Below are 15761 nucleotides of genomic sequence, written 5' to 3'. Positions count from 1 at the left end.
CCTGGACATTTGGTACTTAGCAACTGATGACCATGGATGGCCCACCCCTCCACAGGAAGCCAGCTGTGTTTGACCAGCCAGAGAACAAAGGGCTGAGAAGGAGGGACAGGTGACAATGGTTTCCCAGGGACAAGAACAAAGGACTGAGAAAGGGGCTAGGTAGGGTTGTTACGTGTGGCCTGCTGGAAGCGGAAGTCTCTCCTCAACTGGGAGAGAGGCAGGGTCAGAGGGCTCTGTGCTGTAGACTGACCAAGATGGACTATGCTGTAGCTTGCTGTTCTCTATGTTAACCAAGGACTTTCGAATGTTCCAGACTTCTAATTAACCCTACTGTTTTTACAACATTAAGTGGCACTCTAGTTTAAGGGGCGGGGGTGTACATTTCTCCCTTTGAATGTACAAGTTTTCCAGGTGTCCAACTCAGGTGGACTTGCTGAACGGAGCTCACACTGAAGTAGGTCTGCTGAAGGCTCCAGGGTTCAGTCCCAGGAGGTGGTGAAACACCAGTGAAAGAGTGTAACCCTAAGGGGCTCTGGCACACTGAGGGGGTCCTCCCAGGAACTGTTCAAGAGCATGGGACCTGTGGATGCAGGACAGCTTCTCATTGCAGTTTTTGCAAGATGTAGTTTGTAGTGCATGCAGATTGAAACATCCTACTCTCATATGTCAACCATGGACACAATTCCCATAATAGTCCAAATAGTAATTGAAACTGAAGGCACATTTGGGAAATCTAGATAAACATGTAGTTTGTCCTATATTAAGCTATCTGTGAATTTTAACTGCTTTTTGGGAGGTCAAGAATGTGAAGAGACAAAGCAACTGAGTCAACATACAAAGGATTTAGGTACTTAATTTCCATTAGTCTTCACAAGAAGAAAACTTCCATCAATGTGTATTTATATTGTGGGTGTTTCCTTCCTAAATTCCCGCCCCCCTCGCTGTTTTAAACTTATCTTCAGTTGCTTTGTCATTGTGCCTTTATCTGTACCACTCTGTCAAGTTTCAAATTTTATTCCTCCACCCCCTTTGCTTCATAATGTTAGTTCATCTCTATCATGTTCCTTTCTAGAACGTCTTTCCTTCCACATATTAATCTCATTGCTATCTTGTCACTACTTTCCATTTCCGTGCAGATCCTACGCTTTCCTCCAAACTTTCCACGATGCAGTGGCTTGACACTTACCACAATCTGCATATTCACTACCTCTCACACAGAGCAAGGAAGCAGATTAGTGTAGGGTTCAAGCTGATGCAAGTCTGGAAGCATAGAATACAGTGGAGGATCCATTAGGAAAGGGAATAAGGGGAAAAAGAGGCAATAAGTAACATTAGCCAACTGGTAACTGAGGTCCGAGAACAGAACTGCCTTCACCTCAAGCAATAAAATTCAAATGCTGCCTTCATAATTCAGGAATTCATAATGGGGACTAAACTCTTGACACTTTTAAGGATAACTTTCTCAAGTCAGTCAGTTTCCAGGGTTATCAGATAGACTGGTACTTTTAATTAGTATTACATTCACTTCAACATGTAGTAACATTTTGATTTCATTGAAAGCATTGACAAATTTTGCCACTGACTGCACTGAGGGTCAGGATTCCACCCCTGGATTTTTTATTTTACTTTTAAAAATCTTAGTAATGACTTGATTTAAAGCAAGTCACTGCTGTTTGCAGGTCAAAACAAGGAACTTATATTTACAACCCTATCAAATGATCATGATAATGGCTGTTGTACTTAAAATTGACAATTGTTATATTTGTAATGGTAAAAGTTAGAATGGTTCTATGTCCATCCAAAGTTTATAGTTTCAAGGCCCAAGTTCTATCCTCAGTCAGCAAGCATAATTCCCATCAACTTTAGTGGGAGTTACAGCAGAGTGCAGTGAATTAAATCAAAGTAATTTAAATAAGATGTTCATTTAAAATCATGCCTACAAACAGGAAACCTTGATTTAAATCACTGATTTGAATCTTATTTTGCATTTAAACTTTTTTTGGAAAATAACAAAAGTACATCAAATATAGCCTTTACACTAAATACTTTTTTCCAACTAGGTGGCTACAGTATATGTATGTATTTAAACAATTATATAGCTTAACATACATTTGTTCAGTCTTAAGTTTTACATTTACTACATTAGAAAATAGTGAATTATTTTTTTTTTTTTTTTTTACTACAAGATAATGGTTGTCTTTTTTACTCAGGATTTGTTTCAGGATGTATCTAGATGGAAACTTGAATTCAATTAAATATGTACAAAACCACATTTAAAATGTTTATTAAAATGAAACTATCTTAATATGTTCCGTTTATCAAGGCAAGTTTTGCATTTAAAACGGATCAAACAAAGAAAAGTATTAACTCACTTACTACAGGTGACAGATTGTTTCTGATTGCCATGGAACAGACTTTCAGATAGTCAGATGCCTAAAGATGCAGATAGGTACCTAAGAAGGTTAGGTGCCTTGAAAATCCCACTAAGCATTTATCTGCATTTTTAAGTATGTAATATCTTTGAAAATCTGGCTCAATGTCCAAGTTTTTAGAATTAGTAGATCTCATCCTCTCCTTACTTATTCATTTATTCTTAGATTGGAAGAGGAAAGAATGCAGGAAGGCTTGTTTAACTCTCAGTTTCTCGCCTATGAATAAACTCATCCAAATGAAGAAACTCTCTCTGCACCTGCTTGACAAACTGAAACCAAAAGTAATCAAGGCAAAAGCTTTTCTGCACAACAGAAACAGAGGAAATATATAAATACCAGTATCCATTGTAAAGAAAAAAAATAACACAGCAGAACCCCTATTTTACACCAACTAATTTCATAGATTTTCATAGAATACCAGGGTTGGAAGGGACCTCAGGAAGTCATCTAGTCCAACCCCCTGCTCAAAGCAGGACCAATCCCCAATTTTTGCCCAAGATCCCAAATGGCCCCCTCAAGGATTGAACTCACAACCCTGGGTTTAGCAGGCCAATGCTCAAACCACTGAGCTATCCCCAATGGGTGACTGAGTTCATCAACGTAAGAGAGTGAATAAAACTGTACATCGCTAAAGTACAGTAGGTATGGTGCATGAAACTGTAGTATGGTGCACTGCATTGATTTCTTCTTGTCCTTCAAACCATTCCAAAGTGATTTCCAAAGCGCTGAAGGCATGGGAATATGAAGGGATGTCAACATGTTTTCATTGATGTCAATTTCATTGTGTGAGTCCTCCCCCTTGCTGACGAAAAATATTCCACATAACTCATCATTTGTAAGATTAGAGTTTAAAACTGAGGTTTTACTATAGATACTTAATGCAGTACATGACACTGCAACATTTATAGAACTTGAGTTAACCTCAAAAGTTAAATATTTTTGTCTTTCCCGTTCTGTATATAATTAGAAAAGCAGCATCCTTTAACATTACAATTTGAGGAGGGCTCATTGAGCCAGCACATTTTTTACATAAATGATTTTAATAGATTATAGTACAGTTAGGGCTGACCACAAGTTGTTAACCTCAAAATTAATTTTAAACAGATTTTGAAAATAAAAATTCTGATGTATTTTTTAAATGAAGGGGGCCAGGGAGAGGGTGACACTCAGATACAATTGGGGGGTTGAAGTAGTGATTTTTAAATAATAGTTGTAACACTTATATAAAGTGGAAAGCAGGAGGAAGAGGGAGGCCTTCTCAGTATTAGCGCATGACCCCATGACCCACTGGAAGTCTCAGGACCGATTGAGCCCAAAGCAAATATAAAGATTAGGAGCGATGGGTATAACCAGTCCTGTCTCAGCATCTGGGGTTTAACTCAGCAGCAAAACTCTGCAAGAGACATCTAGGACTGGAAAGTCCTTTCCTTTGGGAATTGCCTGTGAACGTATTAAGGGTCCTCTGAGGTAAGTGAAAGGGGTGCCTGGATATCTAGTCTTTTACAGGAGGAACTCTGGGTTTAACTGTGTAGACTGGCACTTGGGAAAGATCCTATGTTTATCATTTAATTCATAGGACTAAGATTATCTAGCTTCAGCAGTGATAACTCGTTATCCACCCTGAGTTTCACACAATTATAAAATGGTAATACTGTATTTTGCAAGCTATCAGTAAAATGCTTGCCCTGAGATTACTATTAACTGTAGCATGAACAACAGATTACGCAACTGTATGTGGACAACAGAATGTAAGAACAGGCATTCTTGGTCTGACCAATGGTCCATCTAGCCTGGTATCCTGTCTTCTGACAGAGTGCCAGATGCTTCAGAGGAAATGAACAGAACAGGGCAATTTTGAGTGATCCATCTCTTGTTGCCCAGTCCCAAAGTCTGGCAGTTGAAGGTTTAGGGACACCCCAATCATAGGGTTGTGTCCTTAACCATGTTGGCTAATAGCCATTGATGGACCTATTCATCAAACTCATTAATTATTTTTGAGCCCAGTTGTAAGTTTGGCCTTCACAACTGCCCCAGCAACAAGTTGTGTAAATTACTTTTGTTGTTGTTTATAAACCTACTGCCTATTAATTTCATCAGGTGAGCCCTAGTTCTTTACCCCTTCACATAACACTTCCATATTCACTTTCTCCATAGCATACATGCTTTTACAGACCTGTCATATCTTCCCCCTTCCCAGTAATCTTCTAAACTGAAGAGTCCAGTCTTTTTAATCTCTCCTCTTAGGGAAGCTTTTCTATACCCCATATCATTTGTTGCCCTTCTTTGTACTTTTGCCCATTCTAATATCTTCTTTGAGATATGTAGTGTTCAAGGTGTGGGTGTACCAAGGATTAATATAGTGGCATCAGGATATTTGCTTTCTTATCTATCCCTTTCCTAATATTGTTAGCTTTTTTGACTGCCACTGCACGTTAACAGGGAACTAGCCACTATGACTCCAAGATCTCTTTCTGGAGTGGTAACAGCTAATCAAGACAGGTTTCAGAGTAACAGCTGTGTTAGTCTGTATTCGCTAAAAGAAAAGGAGTACTTGTGGCACCTTAGAGACTAACCAATTTATTTGAGCATGAGCTTTCGTGAGCTACAGCTCACTTCATCGGATGCATGCATCCGATGAAGTGAGCTGTAGCTCACGAAAGCTCATGCTCAAATAAATTGGTTAGTCTCTAAGGTGCCACAAGTACTCCTTTTCTTTTAGCGAATACAGACCGCATCATTTTGTATGTATAGTTGGGATTGTGTTTTCCAGTGTGCATGAGAAGCAGGGGGAAAACAAAAATGGAAGAGGGAACCAAGGGAGAAAATGGAAGGAGGCCAAAAAGGGTGGGTCTTACAGTAACAGGGAAACAAAAAGACTGTAAAAATCACAAAACTACTCAGGTGCAGTAACAGACTCTGAAATAATTAAAAACCAATTAGGATTTCACATTTACTCTTCTTGTTAAGTGTTCTCTTAAAAATAATACAGTAAGGTGTCTCTGTAACAGAAGATTTTAAAATGTGTCTAAATTTTTGCAAAGCTGCACTTAAAATACTGATTATGTTAATACAGTACACTTGCATAACTACTTTCTCCAAAGTTGCAGCAAGGTGGAAAGTTCCATTTATTTGTTAATGTTACAACCAAGCTTGTTTTTCCTTTTATCTAAGTCAGTAAAACCATGTACTGTTCATTATTTTACCAACCACCAAATGGCTGGTAGCAGCTCCCAATATATATAAAAGGAAAGATCTATCCCAAGGAGCTTAAACACTCACTTCAGACAAGCCACAACAAGAGGGTATAAAGAGAAAGGAAAAGAAGAGGAGAAAAAAGACAATGGCATCACCACCATTATTACTTGGCTGCTAAGCTAATGATGAATCACAGTCCAACATAACAGATTTTTTTAAGCATGAGATAAATGGGAAGAATGAATAAATATAAGAGTTAAATGGAGAGTTTCTTGCAGAAGGTGGTGTTTGGGAGGGATTTAAAAGAGAAAAAAATACAGTGACTTCACATACTAGTTCAGGAAGGACATTCTTCATTCACATCTCTCCTGAAAATTCATCCTTTTCTTTCTGTGCAGACAGCCAGGCCCTTATCTTCCATCATGATTACAGTAACTTCTTCATCTCTGGCCTTCCTAGCAGCCACATCATCCTTCCCCAGTCCATGCAGAATGCAGCCGCTAAGAGCTTTTTTTTTTTGGTCTGCTGCTCTGACCACATCTAACACACATGCTACTTTGAATCATTCTTGTTACTCCTCCTGTTTTACCACATCAAAATGAAGGTGAGGACATGAAGCTTAAAGTTCCCTCATAGCTCCACATCACCTTACTTGAGCACTTGCCTCGTATCACGTCCCACTCACATCAGTGATGCCAGCCTTAAGACGCTGACAAACAACTGTTTCTTCTCCACACTGTTCTGTCTTCATGGATCAGTTCAGGGAGGGCACTCCATGTGTCACTACAGTTTTCTTTCTAATCCTCCTCAAGGCTGACCTCTTAACAGTGATGCCTATAAGAACCCATCCAGTTAATGATGATCAGTCAGGTAACAACTGAGGACAATTTGCTCTTTATTTATAATATATCTATATATAAAATTGCATATATTTGACTATTTTTTCTCTTCCCTGCCCATTGCATGTGTCTTGTCATCTTACATAACAAATCCCTCTGTATTTGTACAGCACACAGCACAATGGTGGCCTGATTCTGACTGGGACCTCTGGGCATTGCTACAATACAAGTGCTATGTAATTTAGGTCTCAGCACGACAGGGAATGACTGACCATGAATAAGAGGACATTTGAAATGTTAACTGATACTTTTTTCAGGTTTCTTAATGATTCATTTATCTTTCACCAAAAAGCATCAAGTGTGAGTTTACTTAGCACATGATCATGCCAAATGCAGGTGCAAGGTTGCAGCTGGAACTCTGTCCCCACATGGAACTTCCTTTGATTCTGATTGGGGTCTGCATGGGCACAGGACTGCACCTGCATGGATCAAACTGCAGGATTGGAGCCTAATACAAGATGACACAGTCCGTCCACAAAATAGTCACGTTATTTCCTTGTACTCCCTTATCGGTCTGCCTGTATCCATCTATTGTCTCTGGTCTTCGATTGTAAGCGGTTTGGGGCTGAGACTTTTCGTTCTGTTTGTACAGTAACTAGCACAATGGGGTCCTGGTCCATGAAAAGGGCTGCTCGGCATTATGATAATACAAATAGTAAGTAGGTGTTCCATCAGCTTATACAGCAACCTAAAGCTTTCAGCATTGTTATCCCCCATCTATGCTACAATTTGACCCATCCCAGCTTATTGTAGATAAGGTTTTTTACATTAACTTAAAAACGCATGCATAAGCAGTTGTGCCATCCAGAGTGGAAGGTGTCTTACTAAAGCCGGTCATTTTCAAATAACTCTCTAAACAATATTTTATTTATTTAGATTTAGGCTGGCCAATTAAAAAAACACCTCTCATGCTCTGTGGGCCTTTGACACTGTTCAGCAACTTAGTGTACACATTAAACAAACATACTGCCATAATTGCCCCCAGTACACAATACTAGAATTATGCACATTCCACATCAGCTAGTACATTTGTAGAAATCATTTTCTAACTCTACAGGTAGTAAGAAGAGAAAGCTAGATTGAATATTTTTGCCTTGACTTTTCATAGCTTTGAGTTAGTAGCTATAATACTCAGAATGCCTTTCCCAGACCTGAGGAAGAGAGCTGTGTAGCTCAAAAGCTTGGCTCTCTCACCAGCAGAAGTTGGTCCAGTAAAAGATATTGCCTCACCCACCTGGTCTCTAATATTAGTTTTATATCATTCTAATTTTTTAATCAAAATGTGATGCAGTACCAAGTCAAATGCCTTCCAGAAGTTCAAGTATGACATCAACACTATTACCTTTATTAACCAAACTTGTAATCTCATAAAAAGATATCAAGTGGGTTTGACAGAATCGGTTTGACAGAATCGATTTTCCATAACCCCATGTTGATTTGCATGAATTACATTACCCTCCTTTAATTCTTTATTAATCAGATCCCATATCAGCTGCTCCATTTATCTTGCCCATGATCAGTGTCAGGCTGACAGGTCTATTAGCCAGGTAAACCTGCCCTGCCTTTTTAAAAACTAGCACATTAGCTTTCTTGTATCTTCTTGAACTTCCCCAGTGCTCGAATGCTTATTGAAAACCAGTATGATCTTCCTGCAAGTTCCTCAACCATCTCTTTTAAAACTCTGGGATACAAGTTAGCTGGACCTGCTGATTTAAAAAGTCAAAGGTCACTTCCCTCTCACCCCCCAAAGGAAAGAAGACTTTCAGAGTCCTTTTTCAGAGTAACAGCCGTGTTAGTCTGTATTCGCAAAAAGAAAAGGAGGACTTGTGGCACCTTAGAGACTAACCAATTTATTAGAGCATAAGCTTTCGTGAGCTACAGCTCACTTCTTCAGATGCATATCGTGGAAACTGCAGCAGGCTTTATATATACACAGAGAATATGAAACAATACCTATTCCCACCCCACTGTCCTGCTGGTAATAGCTTATCTAAAGTGATTTCCAGCACAAATCCACCAATGTGATATATGCCATCATGTGCCAGCAATGCCCCTCTGCCATGTACATTGGTCAAACTGGACAGTCTCTACGTAAAAGAATAAATGGACACAAATCAGATGTCAAGAATTATAACATTCATAAACCAGTCGGAGAACACTTCAATCTCTCTGGTCACGCGATCACAGACATGAAGGTCGCTATCTTAAAACAAAAAAACTTCAAATCCAGACTCCAGCGAGAAACTGCTGAATTGGAATTCATTTGCAAATTGGATACTATTAATTTAGGCTTAAATAGAGACTTGGAGTGGCTAAGTCATTATGCAAGGTAGCCTGTTTCCTCTTGTTTTTTCCTACCCCCCCCCCCCCAGATGTTCTGGTTTAACTTGGATTTTAACTTGAAGAGTGGTCAGTTTGGATGAGCTATTACCAGCAGGAGAGTGAGTTTGTGTGTGTATGGGGGTGGGGGGGATGTGAGAACCTGGATTTATGCAGGAAATAGCCCAGCTTAATTGTCATGCACATTGTGTAAAGAGTTATCACTTTGGATGGGCTATCACCAGCAGGAGAGTGAATTTGTGTGGGGGGGTGGAGGGTGAGAAAACCTGGATTTGTGCTGGAAATCACTTTAGATAAGCTATTACCAGCAGGACAGTGGGGTGGGAATAGGTATTGTTTCATATTCTCTGTGTATATATAAAGCCTGCTGCAGTTTCCACGATATGCATCTGAAGAAGTGAGCTGTAGCTCACAAAAGCTTATGCTCTAATAAATTGGTTAGTCTCTAAGGTGCCACAAGTCCTCCTTTTCTTTTTTCAGAGTCCTGACTTCACTGGCAGACTCAGATTTCAAGTGTTAATGGTGAGATTTCTCAGCTCATAAGTGGAAGGATGGAGACACTGAATCCTTATCAAAGGAGTTATTTGACTGAGACACTAGGTGTTAGAAGTCCAGATAAAACCACTTCCTATCCAGATTTCACTTTCTTTCTGTTTGAGATGGCATAATCCTTCTAGTTCTCCAACCAACTATGGTGTCATCCAGGCAGTGTAGTAAACACCTCACAGTGTAGTGTTATTTTTCAATAGCAGAGGCAGGGGGGAAACGCCTTTAAAGTATTTTTATGCCTTTTTTTTTTTTTTTTAAAAAGGAAGAGGCAAAAAGTTTCTTTTCCCTTGCTGGCCACCTTTCCAGCAGCCTCCGTCTTTTTGTTCAATTTGTACAGCACCGAGCACAATGGGGGGGAGGGTCCAAGTCCATAGCTGGGATTTCTCGCCGCATTGCAAAACAAGCAATGCCTAAGAGCAACAAACAGAAACCCAGCCTGGGTCAGGACCCAGCTGCAAAGGCTAGACCTGCGTTTAAAGCCTCTGCCCGCCTACACCTCTTTGAATTTATCCTTAGATGGCGGGGGCCACGGGAAACGATTCATCCCTGCACAGAAACAATCTCCGGCCTTTCTCTTTTTCAATCCGCTTCCAAAGCGGCCAGCGGCTGTTCATCGGGCAAGAGAAAGGCCCGGCGCGCCCGGGCAGCAGGGACAGCGGCCGAGGAGCGCGGGGAGGGCCGGTGCCAAAACCCCGGTTCCAGCCTCACGGGGTGTTTAAACGGCGGCGGGGAGGGGTTAATCCGGGGCGCCCCTGCAGCAGCCTCACGGGGTGTTTAAACGGCGGCGGGGGGGGGGGTTAATCCGGCGCGCCCCTGCAGCAGCCTCACGGGGTGTTTAAACGGCGGCGGGGGGGGGGGTTAATCCGGCGCGCCCCTGCAGCAGCCTCACGGGGTGTTTAAACGGCGGCGGGGGGGGGGGTTAATCCGGCGCGCCCCTGCAGCAGCCTCACGGGGTGTTTAAACGGCGGCGGCGGGGGGGGGGGTTAATCCGGCGCGCCCCTGCAGCAGCCTCACGGGGTGTTTAAACGGCGGCGGCGGGGGGGGGGGGTTAATCCGGCGCGCCCCTGCAGCAGCCTCACGGGGTGTTTAAACGGCGGCGGCGTGGGGGGGTTAATCCGGGGCGCCCCTGCAGCCAGGGGGCTCGTGCCCGGCGGTGACCGGGAAATGGGGGGGCGCCCTCGCTGGGCCGGGGACTGACGGGGGGGGGTTGGGGGTCCCGGGCCCCAGGGAGGCCGCTGGGGTCGGCTGCACCTACCGGCTGCAGGAGGAGGCCGAGGCCGCCCCGATCCCGTCCGGGGTGGTCTCTGTCTCCGCCGCGGGGGAGCGGCTGGGCCGGGCGCTCGTGCTGGCCCTGCTCCGTCTCCTCCTGGGGGGCTTGTCCCCGCACGGGCCGCAGGCGGGGCCGGGCCCGCTCGCCATGCCCAGCCGCTTGGCTCCGGGCAGCCCCGGGGGAGGTAGAGGAGGGGCGAGCGGGCGTGGGGGGAGGGGACCAGGCCGGGCCGCTCCAGCGCACTGGTTAATGGCGGCGGCGGGACCGCAGAGGTTTGAAAATGGCGGCGGGCACCCCCCGGGCCAATCAGCGCTGGCGCTGGTTGCTAGGAGACGGCAGGGCGGGCCAGAGGCCGGGCGGCGATCGCCGCGGCGGGGAGGGGGCGGGGCCAGGCGGGGAGCCCTCAGCTACGGGGCGGGGCTGTTCGTGCCGAAAGCCGGGGGCGGGGCAGCTCCGTGCTGCACATGCGCCGTGCGCCCCTGTAGGCCCGGGTGGGGAAGCAGAGGCAGAGAGAGGCAGCTCTGGTCTCCTTGCCCCCTGCCCTTCCCCCACCCCGCCCACATTGCCTCAGCTGGCTGGTACCCATGGTCCTGCTGCCCCACCAGCCCCACAACCAGGGCCCCAAGGGCTTGATAATAGCCCCCGTGCTTTGGAGCCCACGAGAATTGGGGGCCGGGGTGGGGAATCAGGGGCATGTAATGTGCGGCTGGGAGCCAGCCTGGGTCGGCAGACGGGCCCTAGCCGGCGCTCAAGCTCAGGCACTAAAAACAAGCGAGAACGGTGTAGCTTCCGCCTCCTGCCCCCCAAAGAGAGCACCCGTCCCCGCTGCTACTTTGAGCACCGCCGCTCCAGCCCAGCTAGCCTGTGTCTGTCCCTGGGGACTAGGAGGCTTGCCCCTAGCTGCAGTGTAGGCATACCGAAAGCTCTCATTTGTTTGCCCCCTGCTGCCTTCAGGAAATTAGGCTCTAGCCCCGGCATGTATGATTTTGGAGGGCCAAGCTCACATAAGGGCAAATCTACTGAGCTGCTTGTAATTGCAGGATAAGGGCTGTTCCAGATTTTGATGTGGTGAAACTAGTTGTTAGCGGAGGAAATTAAAACAGGAGGGGGGAAGTAGTCGTAGAGGAGAGGAGGCTGCACAAAAGCAAGCCGTGATATTATCTAATGCATGGGGACTTGAGCTAGTATTTCATACAGTGCTAGAACGTACAGGATAATAAATACTATGTTTAATGCCATTTCTGATTTTGTCTTTACAGATTTTTTGCCCAACGAAGCCTGCTCCCTCCCTCAGGGAAGAGAATTTTGGTTTTAGCATAGACCCTGTCACCTAAGAATTTTTTTTGCAGATTTATCAGTGTTGCCAGCTGTGACGTGGTTCGGTCACAGAGATCCCCTTGGGACTGTCACCTGATGTGCTGAATTTACCTCTGAGCCTGTTTTCCTTTCCAGCTTGGGACTCCAGAACCCTGCCTTGTTGAGCCAAACATGCTAGCCTGCTGCAACACAGACCCAGGGTCTGAACCACGCCCCCAAAGCTGCAGATTTTAACCAAAAACTGCTCAGCAGGTCACCTATCTCCAGCACCCAGACACCCAGTTCCCAATGGGATCCAAACCCCAAATAAATCTATTTTACTCTGTATAAAGCTTATACAGGGTAAACTCATAAATTGTCTACCCTCTAGAACAATGATAGAGAGATATGCACAGCTGTTTACTCCCCAGGTATTAATCACTTACTCTGGGTTTATCAATAAACAAAAGTCATTTTATTAAGTATAAAAAGTAGGATTTAAGTGGTTTCAAGTAATAACAGACAGAACAAAGTATGTTACCAAGCAAAATAAAACAAAACACGCAAATCTAAGCCTAATACAGTTAAGAAACTGAATGCAGGTAAATCTCACCCTCAGAGATGTTCCAATAAGCTTCTTTCACAGACTAGACTCTTTCCTAGTCTGGGCCCAATCCTTTCCCCTGGTACAGACCTTGTTAGTTCCAGGAGGCATCTTAGGTGAAAAGCCAGGGCTTTCTCATGACTGGGACCTCTCTTTGTCCTGCTCCACCCCCTTTTATAGCTTTGGCCCAAGGCAGGAATCCTTTGTCTCTCTGGGTCTCCATGCCTCCTTCTAATGGGAAAGTTTAAGATGGATTCCAGTTCAGGTGACCTGATCACATGTCACTGTAAGACCTCATTCTTCAGACATGTACACAGGAAGGCTTGCAGGGAAATAAACCATTTACAACCAATTGTCCTAGTCAATGGAAGCCATCAAGATTCCAAACCACCATTAATGGCCCACACTTTGCATAATTACAATAGGATCTCAGAGTTATACTTCATATTCCTAGTTTCAGATACAAGAATGATACATTCATACAAATAGGATGAACACACTCAGTAGATTATAAGCTTTGTAATGATACCTTACAAGAGAGCTTTTGCATAAAGCATATTCCAGTTACATCATATTCAAACTTATAAACATATTTTTATAAAGCATATGGAGTGCAACGTCACACCAACTTCTACCACTTTAATCAGAAGTTTTGCCCTCTAGCACTGAAAACTTTTAGCATGGAATTAAAAAACTGTAAACAGGAAGAAAACGGAAAAACAACAACAACAACAACAACAAAAACAACCATGAGGCATATGAAAGAGTGTTTTGCAATGATATTATGGGGTCTGATGGTTATCTATACCATTTCATGGACTTCTAGCATAATGTAAAGGATCGTGGTGCAATTCAATCCACTAAGGCCTGGTCAACACTACAGAGTTAGGTCGACGTAAGCCTCCTTTGTCAACCTAACTATGGAAAAAGAAAAGGAGTACTTGTGGCACCTTAGAGACTAACCAATTTATTTGAGCATGAGCTTTCGTGAGCTACAGCTCACTTCATCGGATGCATACTGTGGAAACTGCAGAAGACATTATATACACACAGAGACCATGAAACAAAACCTCCTCCCACCCCACTGTCCTGCTGGTAATAGCTTATCTAAAGCGATCATCAACTTGGGCCATTTCCAGCACAAATCCAGGTTCTCTCACCCTCCGCCCCACCCCCCCACACAAACTCACTCTCCTGCTGGTTATAGCCCATCCAAAGTGATCACTCTCTTCACAATGTGTATGATAATCAAGGTGGGCCATTTCCTGCACAAATCCAGGTTCTCTCACTCCCTCACCCCCCTCCAAAAACCACACACACAAACTCACTCTCCTGCTGGTAATAGCTTATCCAAAGTGACCACTCTCCCTACAATGTGCATGATAATCAAGGTGGGCCATTTCCAGCACAAATCCAGGTTTTCTCACCCCCCCACCCCCATACACACACAAACTCACTCTCCTGCTGGCAATAGCTTATCCAAAGTGACCACTCTCCCTACAATGTGCATGGTAATCAAGGTGGGCCATTTCCTGCACAAATCCAGGTTTTCTCACCCCCCCCACCCCACTCCCATACACACACAAACTCACTCTCCTGCTGGTAATAGCTCATCCGAAGTGACCACTCTCCCTACAATGTGCATGGTAATCAAGGTGGGCCATTTCCAGCACAAATCCAGGCTTTCTCACCCCCCCGCCCCCCGGAAACACACACACACACACAAACTCACTCTCCAGCAGGCATCCCACAATGCCCCACGCTGAGAGTACAATCATACAAGCATTCCTAGTGAGGATGCACACTGCCAACAAAGAGCAAACTGTAGACATGCACAAGCGATGTAATTACTGTGGTGGCTGTATGCCGACATAAGGTAAGTTGACTTAATTTTGTAGTCAAAACATGCTCAAAGTCATTAAAATAAACTACATTCGTTGACACCCAGTTTTACAGGATACTGAAGCCCGGTCTAAAGTACAAACTTACATCGGTATAACTACATTACTCAACAGTGTGAAAAATCCATACCTCTGAGCAACTTAGTTATACCAGCCTAACTCCTGGTGTGGACAATGCTATGCTGATGGGAGAGCGACGATGGATTAACTACTTCACTGATGGGAGAAGCTCTCCTGTCGGCGTAGTAGCATCTTCACTAAAGTGCTAGAGCGGAACAGCTGCACTGCTGCAGCTTTTTAAGTGTAGACCTGCCCTGAGCTTCCCCAGATAGGGCAGGAGGACAATGGATGTTTATTCTGTGTTAGCAGTGAAGAGTTGTTGTTAGCCAGTTCTTACAACTGAAGTCAAGTTTGGCCATCTGTGCAGGTCTGCCATGGTTTTCTCTCACGCTTCTGGTACTAGCAAGTGCTTTATGTGATCTATGTAGAAGAGTTTAATATGTTTCTTCATAGAATCGTAGAATATCAGGGTTGGAAGGGACCTCAGGAGGTCATCTGGTCCAACCTCCCGCTCAAAGCAGGACCAAGCCCCAACTAAATCACCCCAGCCAGGACTTTGTCAAGCTTGACCTTAAAAACTTCAAAGGAAGGAGATTCCACCACCTCCCTAGGTAACCCATTCCAGCGCTTCACCACCCTCCTAGTGAAAAAGTTTTTCCTAATATCCAACCTAAACCTCCCTGACTGCAACTTGAGACCATTACTCCTCGTTCTGTCATCTGCTACCACTGAGAACAGTCTAGATCCATCCTCTTTCGAACCCCCTTTCAGGTAGTTGAAAGCAGCGATCAAACCCCCCTCATTCTTGTCTTCCGCAGACTAAACAATCCCAGTTCCCTCAGCCTCTCCTCATAAGGCATGTGTTCCAGTCCCCTAATCATTTTTGTTGCCCTCCGCTGGACTCTTTCCAATTTTTCCACATCCTTCTTGTAGTGTGGGGCCCAAAACTGGACACAGTACTCCAGATGAGGCCTCACCAATGTCAAATAGAGGGGAACAATCACGTCCCTCGATCTGCTGGCAATGCCCCTACTTATACATCGCAAAATGCCATTGGCCTTCTTGGCAACAAGGGCACACTGTTGACTCGTATCCAGCTTCTTGTCCACTGTAACCCCTAGGTCCTTTTCTGCAGAACTGCTGCCTAGCCATTCGGTCCCTAGTCTGTAGCGGTGCATTGGAGTCTTCCGTCCTAAGTGCAGGACTCTGCACTTG

General features: G+C 44.4%; 1 protein-coding gene across 1 annotated transcript in view; it reads right to left on the bottom strand.

The window, feature by feature from the left end:
• NET1 (neuroepithelial cell transforming 1) overlaps positions 1-10917 on the bottom strand; it is a 72497-nt gene extending 61580 nt beyond the window's left edge. The window contains exon 1 of the mRNA XM_073328877.1: positions 10671-10917. Within this exon, the coding sequence (XP_073184978.1) occupies positions 10671-10834 (164 nt within the window). The 5' untranslated portion in view covers positions 10835-10917. The remainder of the gene's footprint in view (positions 1-10670) is intronic.
• Between the last annotated feature and the right edge of the window lie 4844 nt (positions 10918-15761).

This window comes from Lepidochelys kempii, chromosome 1 (genome assembly GCF_965140265.1).
Source record: "Lepidochelys kempii isolate rLepKem1 chromosome 1, rLepKem1.hap2, whole genome shotgun sequence".
Classification (NCBI taxonomy): domain Eukaryota; kingdom Metazoa; phylum Chordata; order Testudines; family Cheloniidae; genus Lepidochelys; species Lepidochelys kempii.
The sequence above is the reverse complement of the archived record's forward strand: the minus strand, read 5'-3'. Positions and strand labels throughout refer to the sequence as shown.